This window comes from Typopeltis vanoorti, chromosome 17 (genome assembly GCF_054136105.1).
Source record: "Typopeltis vanoorti isolate ZY-2024b chromosome 17, IOZ_Tvanoo_1.0, whole genome shotgun sequence".
NCBI classification, from domain to species: domain Eukaryota; kingdom Metazoa; phylum Arthropoda; class Arachnida; order Uropygi; family Thelyphonidae; genus Typopeltis; species Typopeltis vanoorti.
Genome location: NC_143565.1, coordinates 46,341,933 through 46,354,604, shown reverse-complemented (window position 1 = coordinate 46,354,604; position 12,672 = coordinate 46,341,933). Strand labels below are relative to the sequence as shown.

At 33.1% G+C, this 12,672-nt stretch overlaps 1 protein-coding gene across 1 annotated transcript in view; it reads left to right on the top strand.

Annotated features, from left to right (window-relative positions):
- Nucleotides 1-12,672, top strand: part of Gyc32E (Guanylyl cyclase at 32E) — a 107,323-nt gene that overhangs the window by 64,438 nt on the left and 30,213 nt on the right. Inside the window, exons 6-7 of the mRNA XM_090407652.1 lie at nucleotides 6,600-6,757; nucleotides 12,569-12,668. Coding sequence (XP_090263778.1) covers nucleotides 6,600-6,757; nucleotides 12,569-12,668 — 258 coding nt within the window. The remainder of the gene's footprint in view (nucleotides 1-6,599; nucleotides 6,758-12,568; nucleotides 12,669-12,672) is intronic.

Sequence of the window (12,672 nt, the reverse complement as noted above, 5' to 3'; positions counted from 1 at the left end):
TTCTTGGGGACCAGGAGGTGGACGAAAGGATTCAGAGACGAGTGACCAAGATGGTGACATGTCTGTGTAATATTCCTACGAGGATAGGTTGAAGGTTTGCGGGTTACAAAGTTTAGTTGAGAGGCAGAAAAGAGGGAATGACAAGATTTTTTTGCGTGGAGAGTGAGTGGAATGGAATGAATTGCCAGAATTGGTTGTGAGTTCCCTGACGGGGAATGGATTCAAGGAAAGGTAGAATGGGATTTGTGTGTGTAATGGTTAGTTTAGGTGTCCCGCGATGAGTCTCTCTTCGGACTCCACGGAGATACCGTAAATAATAATAATAATAACAACAAAATTGGATTTGAACAACGGATTTAGTTCGGAATGAAGACGAAGAAGAATTAGTTCAAAGTGTTTGGAGTTAGTGTGTGAAGCTTGGTTTGTCATAAGATCTAACGAGATCATATCTTATTTTGCCATATCTTATCTTACGAGATATGTAACAAAAAGTACCAACAGTAAATCAGTAGAAGCCCAAATGTTGTACTTGGTCTCATGTTATTCTTACCAAAATATTATTTTCTTCCTACCTTTCCAATGCCATATTTTGTATTACTGAAATACTTCCTGTTCACTTTTTTTTGTGTTAGTGTTCTCGTATCTTTTGCTTTTCAATATGCTTGAACTTAAAAGCAAAAACATGAAACCAAATGTAATTCGGTATATTCTGTTGCATTGATGATGCTCCCATTCTTCGGGCGCTTCAGAGTTTCCAAATAGAAATATGATTGAGTTTCCTTCTGGAATATACTCATAATACTCAACGCTTTCGGAAAGAATAAAGAATTCGTTTAAAGAATTCGCATGTGGATGTTTGTGATTGTCTTTAAGTGGGAGGTGAATTTCATCGCACGGTGTGAGACCACTGTTCTGCTTATTGAAGATGTGAAGCAGCTCGAAAAAGTTCCATATTTGGTCTGTAGAACAGGGCTTTTTAGGACTTTATAAAAATCAATAAAAATACACAAACTATGAAATATATAAAACTATTTAGCCCACCCTCAGTACGAATGTGCTATAGACTTACAGCCTTTCACAATCATTAACAGTTTATACATCTGCTGCATGATTGAAATCACCAAATGCTGTTTGCATCAATTCCAATTCGACTGAACTTTATTGGTTTGTATGAAAAATATAATTCATATCTTAATTTGTTTTCTTCTTGAAAGTAACTTATCGAGAAATCTATTTGCACATCGTGCTAGACCTGTAAATTAAATTTAGGTGGCTGGCGGTAGAGTTCATTTTAAGTTTTTGTGTGGAATATTTGCCAACTTAGGAGAATCGTAATTTACTCTCATCAGCAAAATTCTTTCTATATATAGAAAGAAAATAATACACCAGTCAAACCACATCAAGGAATGATAAATAGTGGAAAGGATTCAAGAGTTTAGAACATTAGAAGAATTGCTCCATTATTGTCACGAATATTTTTGAATTTAGAATTAGTTCAAGTTGAATTCCTGCCGCCATTTTGAAAAATTAAATGATCCCCCAAAACGGGTTTTCAGAAATAACTTTTTCTAGTACCTTCTATGGTAAAAAGAAAATATTAATTTTTTTGTGTCGTTGAAGTGGTACTATAGCCAGAAAACTGAAGTGAGGCCACTTCCTGGTACTTGCTGTCTCTAATCTATTTTTATATTAAAATCATCCTGCACTAAGATCTATTTTAATCTAAATCTTAATCTCAACCTAGATCTGAATCTAACCTTCCCATCCCCCAGAAAATCTAAAAAGATTGCGGAACTTCTTAATCAACTGCTTCGCCTCAGTTTTTTTTTTTACTTTGGTAATTTGATGATTATTCATTAAATTTTTATCGTCTGTGTAGTTGAACGCCATCCGAGTGGTCTACATTCGTTGATAGTTTTTTTTTAGCAATGGACAACATGTTAGCGAAGAGAGAACCAATGACTACTGTTTTTTAACTGATTTGCTGAAGTCAGCGATATATAATAATGGTTGCGTTTCAGATTCATCTGTGCCTTCTAAAATGCGATATTTGGCTTAAAAATGATTTTGTTTTCATCTATAACTGTCATCTCTTTAATAGCTAAGGAAAAGAGTTCCCAAAAAGCATTCTGAAAAAACTGCAGAATGTCTTCCCCATCTCATAAAAAATAGCTGTAAAAACTCTGGCGAACAAATCAGTACAAAATATTATTAGTCAAATAAAATCATTGAATTCTGAGAATAAAGGTCGCGAGTTTAGGATGCCGACAAAAATTTTAAGATATCCGTATTGTTCAATATTTGCGATTAAGAGTTATTCATACTACTATCGCAATTTCTGCTCCTCGTGAATCTGTCAACGCTGCTACACAGGAATCGACCTACCAGTTCTAATGACAGCTTTAACTCCGTCTCATATTGATATATTCTTCTGAAAACCAAATAAGAAGGCACATAAAGAGAAATATACTTTTTTTATTCATGTATAGTCTGGCGATGTTATCAGCAGAAAGAATTTATTTACTGCATGTAAGCAATAAATATTTTGCTGAACGAAATACGACTTCTTTTATTGAAAAATGTAAACTTCAATATTCCTGGTAAAAGATCTGACTTCCATGAAACTGTTAAAGATGCCAAGTTATTTTAAACCTGGTTTTACTCCATTTCCCAAGAAAGCAAGCAGACAAATAAGTCAAGTTTGCGCTTGCACGTAGTGCAAGTCAATTTGACCCGTAAAGTACTACAAGTCTAGGCAACTCGTGGTAAAGGTGGAATAAGATCTGATCACTATTCTTAATATTTACCCTTAATGCAAAGCCCATCTCCTTTAGGAGATGTATGATGCTATGCATTAAAGGCAAGGGGGCCACTACCCAGACCGGTTTTGACCTTTATTGAGGTCTCATCAGTGGGAGCCAAGCTTAGAAATACTAAGGTTAAGTAATATAGAGCTTATAAGCTTATAAGACTTTTTTGTCTGTTTGCTTACTTGGGAAATGGAGTAAAACCAGGTTTAAAATAGCTTGGCATCCTTAACATAATATATACCCAAGGTAAAAAACTTCCTACGTCCATAAAACTCTCTACATATTTTATAATCTGAACTCCTCAAGAGAACGATTTTTATTTATATCTGAGTAAGAAATTTCCTTGAATGAATATTGATTTTACTGCTTAAGCAGATCTTCAAACCAGAAGTAAAGTGCAATGATCAGAACTTTCTTCTATAGAAGTAACATTGCGTGCATACTATCAAATATACAGATATTAAAATAGTCCTATCGATTGAAATCTATCTTAGAGAAAACACTGTTCAAAGAAATGTGGATGTCGAAAACTTTGTTTAAAATTGTTTGTAATTTAAAACAAATCAAACAGCATACTACAGGTACTTGAGCTGTGATGATGACTTTGATACGAACGTTTTATAAAATATGCAGTGAAATGTCACCTGAAAGTAAACGCTCACCACTTGGAAGAGTTCTCTGTTTCTTGAAGTCGAGATAAAGTGCTTCTCATGCGACATCAACAAAAAGAACATTTATTTTTCTCCTTTGATTTTGACGATAATGTCAAAATGGATACAATTTAAAAAGTTACAACATCTGTAGATTTACGTGGACGATTATACATGTAGCAAGTGTTGGAAATTCGATTGACTATACAAAGGTTATTTCAAAAGTTCTTTATGCTTTACTCTTGTCGTTAAAGCTTAAAAAAAATTTACTTAAAAATTAACTTACAGTCCTGCGATATAGCGAGGGTTGAATAATGTTGCCATTACTATTTTTTATGAAACAAATCCTACGAGGTACAGTGAAGTAACCTGTATTCATTCATTACTTTCCCACTATTTAGCGTGCCTGTCTTGAGACAGCTTAGAATTCTAGCCGTTAAAATGGCATATGTGAAGGGACGATGTCAGTTGCAGATGAAACGGAGTGCAAGGGACTTTGTTGTTGTTGTTGTTGTTGCTCTCGTCATAAAACTTTCAGTGAAAATTATTTGTGAGAATAAGCGTCTAAAAATACCAGTGTGTTCGATGTTTGTTGACCAGTACCAAAAACAGAGCTGAAATCTCTGCGCCATCTGCTGGAAAAGCTTTGCTAATTTGCTTTATGGAATGTAAATAGAGTATTCATTCAGAATTCATACCTGTGGGGATTACTATTAACTTTGAGCGCCAAGATGAAACATTGTGAAAAGTGAAAGGCATGGATGAAAAGTTCATCCTGAAATGCGACAACTTTGCCTCCAACGTGACACGTGGCTTGCACTAATGATGAAAATTCACCGCCTTAGTTGTTCACTGTTTTGGATCATTTCCTATGTCAAAACACAACACTGTCTGTCTGTCGGAAAACTTGGTCTGTACTTAACCGAATCCGCACCAACCATGGCAGATGTGCAGATCGCCTTTACAAATGGGGCATGATTGCCTCACCCAGATGCGACTGTCGATCACTCCGCGAGACTATTAATCATATTACAGCAGAATATGTCGAACGTGACATACAGTGGAAACATGTCAGACTTCATCCATGCTACACCAAGTGCGGTTGACTGGATAATCAACCTAGACATTCAGTTGCAGCCTATTCTTGAGTGTCTGTTTTATGACTGTATTATGTCTTATTAGTGTAAATAATGTCCATATGTATTAAGGATTAATGTAATGTAACTTTTCATGTGTGAGCCATACGCTAAATAAATAAATAAACACTGTCTAGTTCCCATTTCTTCTCGGAGCTAGAGAAACTTTTGAAAAGACATCGCTTCCTGACTTCACATAACGAAGTCAGGAAGCAGTGAAGACACGTTTTTTCATTGTTCTCCTGCTTCTTGAACTGTATCTCGCGTATTCTGCAATTTCTGCTTATAATGATACGCATTAACTATAATTTCTTGATTTCCGAAGTGTATTCAGATATTTCTGATTGCGGTCAAAAACTAGAAATATAATTCAAGGTTAAGTAGCAGATCTTATACCACGGAGAGACTGTGAGACTGTGGCAGAGTTTTCTTTCCAAAAACTGATTTTCTTACGAAAAAAATAAGCAGCGGAGAACATACGAAGTTAAAAGATCATATATATATATATACTAACCTCATAACCTGGTTTTATGCGTAACTATAACCATCTTTCATAAGCATTACATACCACGAATGAAGGAAATGTGAAGATCCTTTTTCAAGAGAATCTTGAGGGTTCTTTTTCATAATAAATGTTTTAACTTAGAGGAAATGAAACTGGAACAAAAATTCTGCTTTGCAAATAATTAAACTTTTAAGCATATATTCATTGTCAACACATATTGGTACAAACCTATCCGGAAGATGTCTTGTGAGAAAGTTAGAAAATCCAGTAAAGAGAAAAATTACTCGTTTCTGATATATGAACTGAACTGTTCAGTTAATCTAGAAAGTTTACTTGTTTATTGCCTTTCCATATTTCTTCATGTAAACTGGATATCTTCGCGAATGATAGCAATTTATTTTCGTAGGCGACTTATTAATGAATCGTCTAGTAAAAGACGTTAGCGGAAGAAGGCAAAGAAGAAATGTTAGCCCTACTAGTGAAAAGGTTCTGGGGAAGATTGATTGGACTATGACAACAGGAGGAAGAAGTAATGTTCTCTCCACTTTCACAGATTTTTTTCTTCACTTCCGCATTTCCTGGTCAGAGTATGCGCTCAATTTACAGCTGCTACATAATCTGTCGCCACGTCTTCCACATTAATTGATAATTTAGTGCTTTGACTCCCGATAGTTAGAAGTGACACCATAAGTTAGCTCTTTCTTGATCCTTTGAGGAAATTCAAAACGTTATTCCGTGCATAGTGTTCGGGTAAGGAGAAGAATATTTTTCTAGTTTTTTTTTTCTGTGTTCAGTCTTGAAATACTATCTATTAAAAATTTGTAAGTATCATTTTTATCATCGTAAAAATTTTATCATTTGATAAAAATTAATTTAATACCCATAATTCCTGTCTATTAAATGAATACTTCCTGTTAAACATATTGCATCTTCTAATTTAGAGTGTGATGTTTTTTTTTGCAATTTAAAGTATTCATGATGTTGCGTATTTGACAAATTCCTTTCAGTTAATCATGAAAAAATAACAATAATTCAAACTTGGACTCTTCTGAAAGCAGCGAAAATTTTTTTGAGTTAAAATGTTTGATGTTTGATTCAGCTAAACAAAACAAAAAAAAATTGAAAACAAACAGAAATATTAAAATTCTCTGCTCATAGATGATCACTTCAGTTGCTCATCAGAAAATGAACCTTATCCATGCAATATTTTATTATTTCACGGACATTTGTTAGGATTTTCCTGGAAATATCACGATTTTAACACCATCATCTAGCGCTGAGTGATTGCTTACTGAACCTCTGATAATATCTCGACTACAAAGTGGATTATCTATTCCAGAGCCCACTTGTGATGCCAGTTCATATTTTACTTGAGAAGGTTATAAAAACAGAGAAATGTCACTGTCCTAGAATATTACGAACGATCTTGTCAAGTAACGTGAAACACTAAATGGTCTTGACTTAAAATTATTCCCATTTCTCCTTTTTTCCACTTAAGGTATTCTGGGTTTCAGCGTCATGATCGATGATAACGGTGACGCAGAAGGAAATTACACGCTTCTCGCACTCTGCGATGACGGTCCAGAAGAGAATGGCTCGAAGAGTAAGAGCATGCAACCAGTTGGAAGATTCACGCACAACTCTCTAGGCCTCCCGGTAAGTAATAATTATAATTGCCTTGACAGTTAAGTGTTATAATAACTTTCCTCGAACATTATTTACTCTTCCCTCTATTAGTTTATTTTTCTCTACTTTGTTGTTAAAAATAGAAATTTTCCTGACTTCAACCCAATAAATATAATGAGATTCCGAGGAGTGCTGTATTGCCTCTTCCCAACCAATTGTCTTAAAATTATCGTCTAGAAGAGTACGATGAATTACATCATTCGCCTTCCTTCAGAGCTTCCACCTGTTATCTGAAACCGAATAAAAATTTAATTAATTTCAAGAAAGGAAATTAGAGAGCTTCTGTAAGCAATTATCTTTCTAAATCAGGCACTCCTCGCCAGCCACCTGTTTCTATTCAGGACTGGTAATGACGTCCACTTATAACATATGTAAATGTGTTTACAGGCTGCCTGTTTAATGAGGATAGAATGGAGGAGATAATCATTTTCCTCACAGGATAATAATCGTGGACAAACAGCACAGACAAACGCCTGCATCAATTTGATTTATCTATCTATCATTCATCTATCTGTATAAGTTGATTAATGGCATAAATATGCAATCGTTGACTATACATTGTCATTATTCCTCGTGAATGTTCCTTACATATTTCGTCCATTTAAGCGCTAATTACTCGTCCTAATGCTTTCTCTGTTGTCACATAAAGATCAGAGATGTAACCATCAGCAAGCAAGTCTGTACGCTGCATTATATAGTTAGAAAACTTTAGGGGAAACCACCCAAACTGTTTGATCCGACTTTTAAGAAAGCAAAAATGTAAACTTTTTCTCTTATTTATAACTTTTGCTGCCCTTTTGGCGATGATCGTTTTTAGTCATTTTGGCATACTCTTAGAAGAAAGAAACAAGAAAATAAATATTTTCATTTTTTTTAAAATTAGTATTGCAAACTCGGAATTAAACTCTTTAACCTCGCCTTCAAAGAACTGAGAATAAACATAAATTTAATACAAATATTAATAAACTATTTCCGCTAATGTAAATGCTAAATCGTGATTGAGTTATTAATTTTTTTCTTTAAAATTTTAACTTTAAAATTTTAAAGAAAGATAACAATTTAAGAATTTGAAGTTTTGAGCTTGATTACAACAAGGCATTCAAGTCCGTCATACTTTTCACTTGCGTGTATCGTCAATTTGTTTTGTAGGAGGAGAAAAAATAAAACTTTGATATGAGACTGTTAACTAAAAATTCCACTTGAAAAACCTTATAGGGCGGAATTTCGCCCTATAAGGTTTTTTAAACCTGCTTTAAAACTGGAGGCTTTACCAGTTTTAAAGCAGGTTTGAAATGTTCTTAAAGGAAATTTTATTAATTCATTATTTAATATTTTAATATATCTTAGAACTTCCTTCCTTCGATGGAAATTTTAACCTAATAACAGGGAAAGGAGGAACCCTACTTTTCTGACTTTATTTATTCTTTCTCTATCTTATCTCCATCTGTTTATCTTCACCTTGTTCAACGAGAAGCTGGTTATAGGAAATCGAACACAATATCCATACATTTGTTGGCCTTTCTAACGAAACAACATAACCAGTATTGCGCTGGGCAGCATTTGTTCGCGAAATTTGACTTCGGTGATTTCTTCTTTATAAAAATGTTCACTGGATGTATTTTTCATCCTCGCATTCGTAGAAAAACGGATGAGAATTCTCATGGCATGGCGATGTATTTAGAAAACTTAATTTTCTTAGGAAGCAAGCATATCGATTTTAGTGTTTATTCGAGTGACTCGAACAGCGATGGATTGCAATCAAATATACCGGTGGACATGAAAAAGAAAAGAATCACAAGCACGTCAAAAAATAATTTTCTAGCATTTATTATGGACAAAAAAAATTAAAATATGTAAATATGACTTCATATTAAATGGTTGGTTAGGATGATTATTTACAACTTTTTTTTTCCACAGGACATTCTTAATTGAATTGATCTGTTCATTACTAACTTCTGTAAATTTCCCTTCAGGTTCGCTTTTTTTTTTCAAATGTACGATTAAGATAACCAAACAAAATTATAATTTATAACGTATTATTATTGGAAATCGAAGACAAATTTGTGAGAAATTAAAAATAAAGAATATTTAATTAACCAGCGATAAATTCAAAGCTACTTGTTCAATTAAACTAATGTAAATGTAAAAATAAATTATGGAAAAGGAAAAATGTAGTTTAAATATGTTCCGTGTGGAATATTTGAAGTATTAGTAAATAAGTAAAAATAATTAGACAAAAAGAAATTGACACGAAGGCAACATGCAAATAACAATTCTTACAGAAATAAACAGAAACCTAAATGAACCTAATAAATAATTCGCTATAGTAGACTAAATACATAACTGTGAACCAAGTTGGATTAATGATTTGGATTCGTAAATTAATTAAAATAAAAATAATCCGAAAATGATCTTTTCACTGAAATTCAAGGGGATATTCAATTGTTTGCGGATGACGTGAAACTGGGAAAGGTTATTGGTGTAGTGACTCTTCAGGAAGACCTGAATAAGTTGGAAATATGGGCAGATGAATGGGGATAACAGTTTAATGTAGATTAATATAAGCTTTAAATTTTTGGAAACTACAGGTGGGATACTGCGTATTCTATATGTGTGAGTATGCTGGAGGATATTAAGGAAGCACGGGATCCTGGAGACGATACCAACTGAGTAATAGAGGCTCACATCTGGACTGTTGTGCTCAAATCTCCTCGCCGGGTTTGGGAGAGGATGCAGAGACAGTTGATAAAAATTATTTCAGGACTGCGGAATGTTAGCTATGAAGATATATCAAAGCCATATATATATAACCTCAGGTCGGTAGGTTAAAGCTGTGGAGAGGTATTTACCTAATGGATACAAGGGAGAGCTTTTAGATAGCAGAAAATAAGGAAGGAGCAAGATCTAGAGGCCATCCTTTAAAACTGCGTGAGGACGTAATGAATAAGAGGATGACAGGCATTTTTAGAGGGAGAGTGGTGGGTGAGTGGAATGCATTACCTGAATATGTTGTGAATGCTAAGAATGTTAATGAATTTAAGCTTCAGTATGATAGATATGTTACAGGCTGGAGAGATTTTCCCTACGTCTGCGGACTTACTTATTTCACCTACCTACACTTATTATATAAAATGTATATATTTCTTATATACATTTTATGTAATTGTTAATGGTATGACTCCAAGAGAGTTAATGTAATAATAATCTGTAGAATGAAAGATGCGGAGGAAGCTTTTGCTCCATGATGCTCTGTAAATAATATACATATATGTTTTTTTTTAATTTTCTTTTCTTTTTTTTTTAAATTTAAGAGGAAGAAGAAGAAAAAAGAAAAATAATTCAATATTATAACATAATAGCCGAGACCTTAGTACATAACTAGGAGGATATAAAAATAATTATGATAATATAGAAAATTTTAATCAGCAATAAACAAAAAATGGTAACGACTTATATACAGTGGTGAGCTATGGAAATTTTAACAAACGGCTCGCATCGTCGAGAGAAAAAAAAAAGGCTAACTTAGCCCTTATAATACTTATATTGCGACTTTGTAGAGCTTCTGACAGATATGATAACTCCTGTAGGATATCAATCATTAATGCTAGATCTTGTAAAAATTCCAAATTGAGAAGTCGGTTTAAAAAGCCCTTATATTTATCGTTCGATGCAAAATGCTTGCATAAAGCTGGGTAATTTTTCCACAAAGCAAGAGCCATTGCAAACTGCAAGCTGCCCGTCATGGTCCAAACACACGGCCGATCTTTAAAATTTCGATACCAAGGTCTTTTGCAATCGTATTTAATTCTCTTTGATTTTTTGGTGATTGATGATAAAAAGCATATATTTTTTCCATAAATATTTCAAAATGATTTGTTTTTTTATCGAATCGTCTAATGCTAATTGTAAACGATGAGTATGTTGTGAATTGAGAACACAATGCCAAATCACAACGTTGGGAAATTTTTGTAGAAGTTTGATTGCAACACCTGATTTGTTTTCAAACATTACACTAGCTCCATCAGAACAAAATGCAATGAAATGATTTTTTATATAGTTATCAGAAAATCCATATGAATTTAAAATAGCAATTATAGTATCATGTATACATTCCGCGGTAGTATTTTCTAGTTCTACAAGATTATTGTAACAAGGGGCTCGCAAATTTGAGAAAAATTTAACAAAGGGCTCGCGCGAGCCCCTTATAGCTCACCACTGCTTATATGTCATACTCTATATAACTTAAAAATAATGAACATATTTTATGAACACAAAAATGTACCTAATATCCGTAGGGTGCAAAATGACTAAAATCAATGAAGTAGTGTTCTATTATAAATGAGAAAACAAATTATCCTTTTGGATATTTACATCAGAAAAGGATTAGAAATAAGTACAGAGTACAAGAGAAATAAGTAAAGAGTAAATAAGTACAATTAAAGTGCTATTTAAAAACAGAAAAAAATGAGATAATTAAACCCCACATTAAATTTTATTAAATGTGGGGTTTAATTAAATGACAAAATAAGTATCAGAAGAACAAAGGCCTAATAATAATTATTTACAATAGCTTTGAAGAAAATATAATATAAAAAAAGAATGAAATAATATGAAAGAAAATTAGAGACAGAAGACTTACGTGTGTAAATATTTAATTAATAGGGAAAAATTGCTTTAGTATCGAAGGCATCTTCAATGTGATGGAGTAAGAGAACACAATTAAAATATAAAGAACAGAAGCGCCATCTCTAATTTTTGTAACTATGTCAATTTACGCAAGTCAAAGATGAAATAAATCATCATATTTGCTGCGAGCGGAAAGTTATAAAGATATATTTAATTTAATCTTTATTATATTTGATGATAGTTTTATATGGGAAAACGAAATAAAAACATTAAGGGAAGATAAAGATGGCTAAGCACTAAAATATTGGAAGACGAAATAAAATCTAGAATAGGACGATGGATAACAAAATGAAGAAGAAAAAATTGAGTCCACCTAAAATGTTATTAAATTATTAATACTTTATTAATTATTAAAAATTATTAATTGAGATTAGATGAGATAACAGAATATTTTCTACTATCTCCCCTTCTTCCATTCAGAGCGCAATCTTTAGACAATTGCTAATCGTTGTAACTGTTCCATTTCGAAAATTTAAAAAAATGTTTTTTTTTAATGTTCGTAAATTGAAACTTTGTCGATATCTGTTGTTTCTTCATGCCATAAATAAATGTTATTGCAGCAGATCTTGCAATAATGATTTATTGGCTAACTTGAGCCAGGAGGCTTCTGGAAAACTGTGAAAACCAATAAGTTATCCCAATGAGGGAAGCAGCTTGGTACTGCTTTCCGTATCAGATTGTTTCTTAAGTTCTGTGGATTCTTTCAGAAATCTCTCGTCAACCGTATCATTTATCATAGAGAGTCATCGCTAGAATGATTGCTGTTTGAAAGTTACTAAAGTTTTGCCATTATTCAACATCCACGTTTTCAATTTTTTTTTCTGAAGGCTTCTAGAATTCGAATATTCAACAAAGCCTTTTCGATTTGAACTCGGATTTTTTTTTTCTGACGGATTTTTTTTTAATGTTTAATTCATGAAACTTTGACCCCTAAAAAGTGATTGCAGTAACTTATAATTTCTTTCAATGAATTCAAAATCAAGAGATAATAACGAATCAAATAATGCTGTGTATAAAATGAGTGCTAAAGTTATAATTAATGATTTCTGAACAAACTAACGGATATATATGTCTTTCTTATGATTGCCTCTTAAGTATCTTAATATGGAAAGAGAAATACAATGGATCGGGGAAGGTCCACCTAAAAGCGAACCGCTCTGTGGCTTCAATGGTGAACTGTGTGTATATCAACCAGGTAA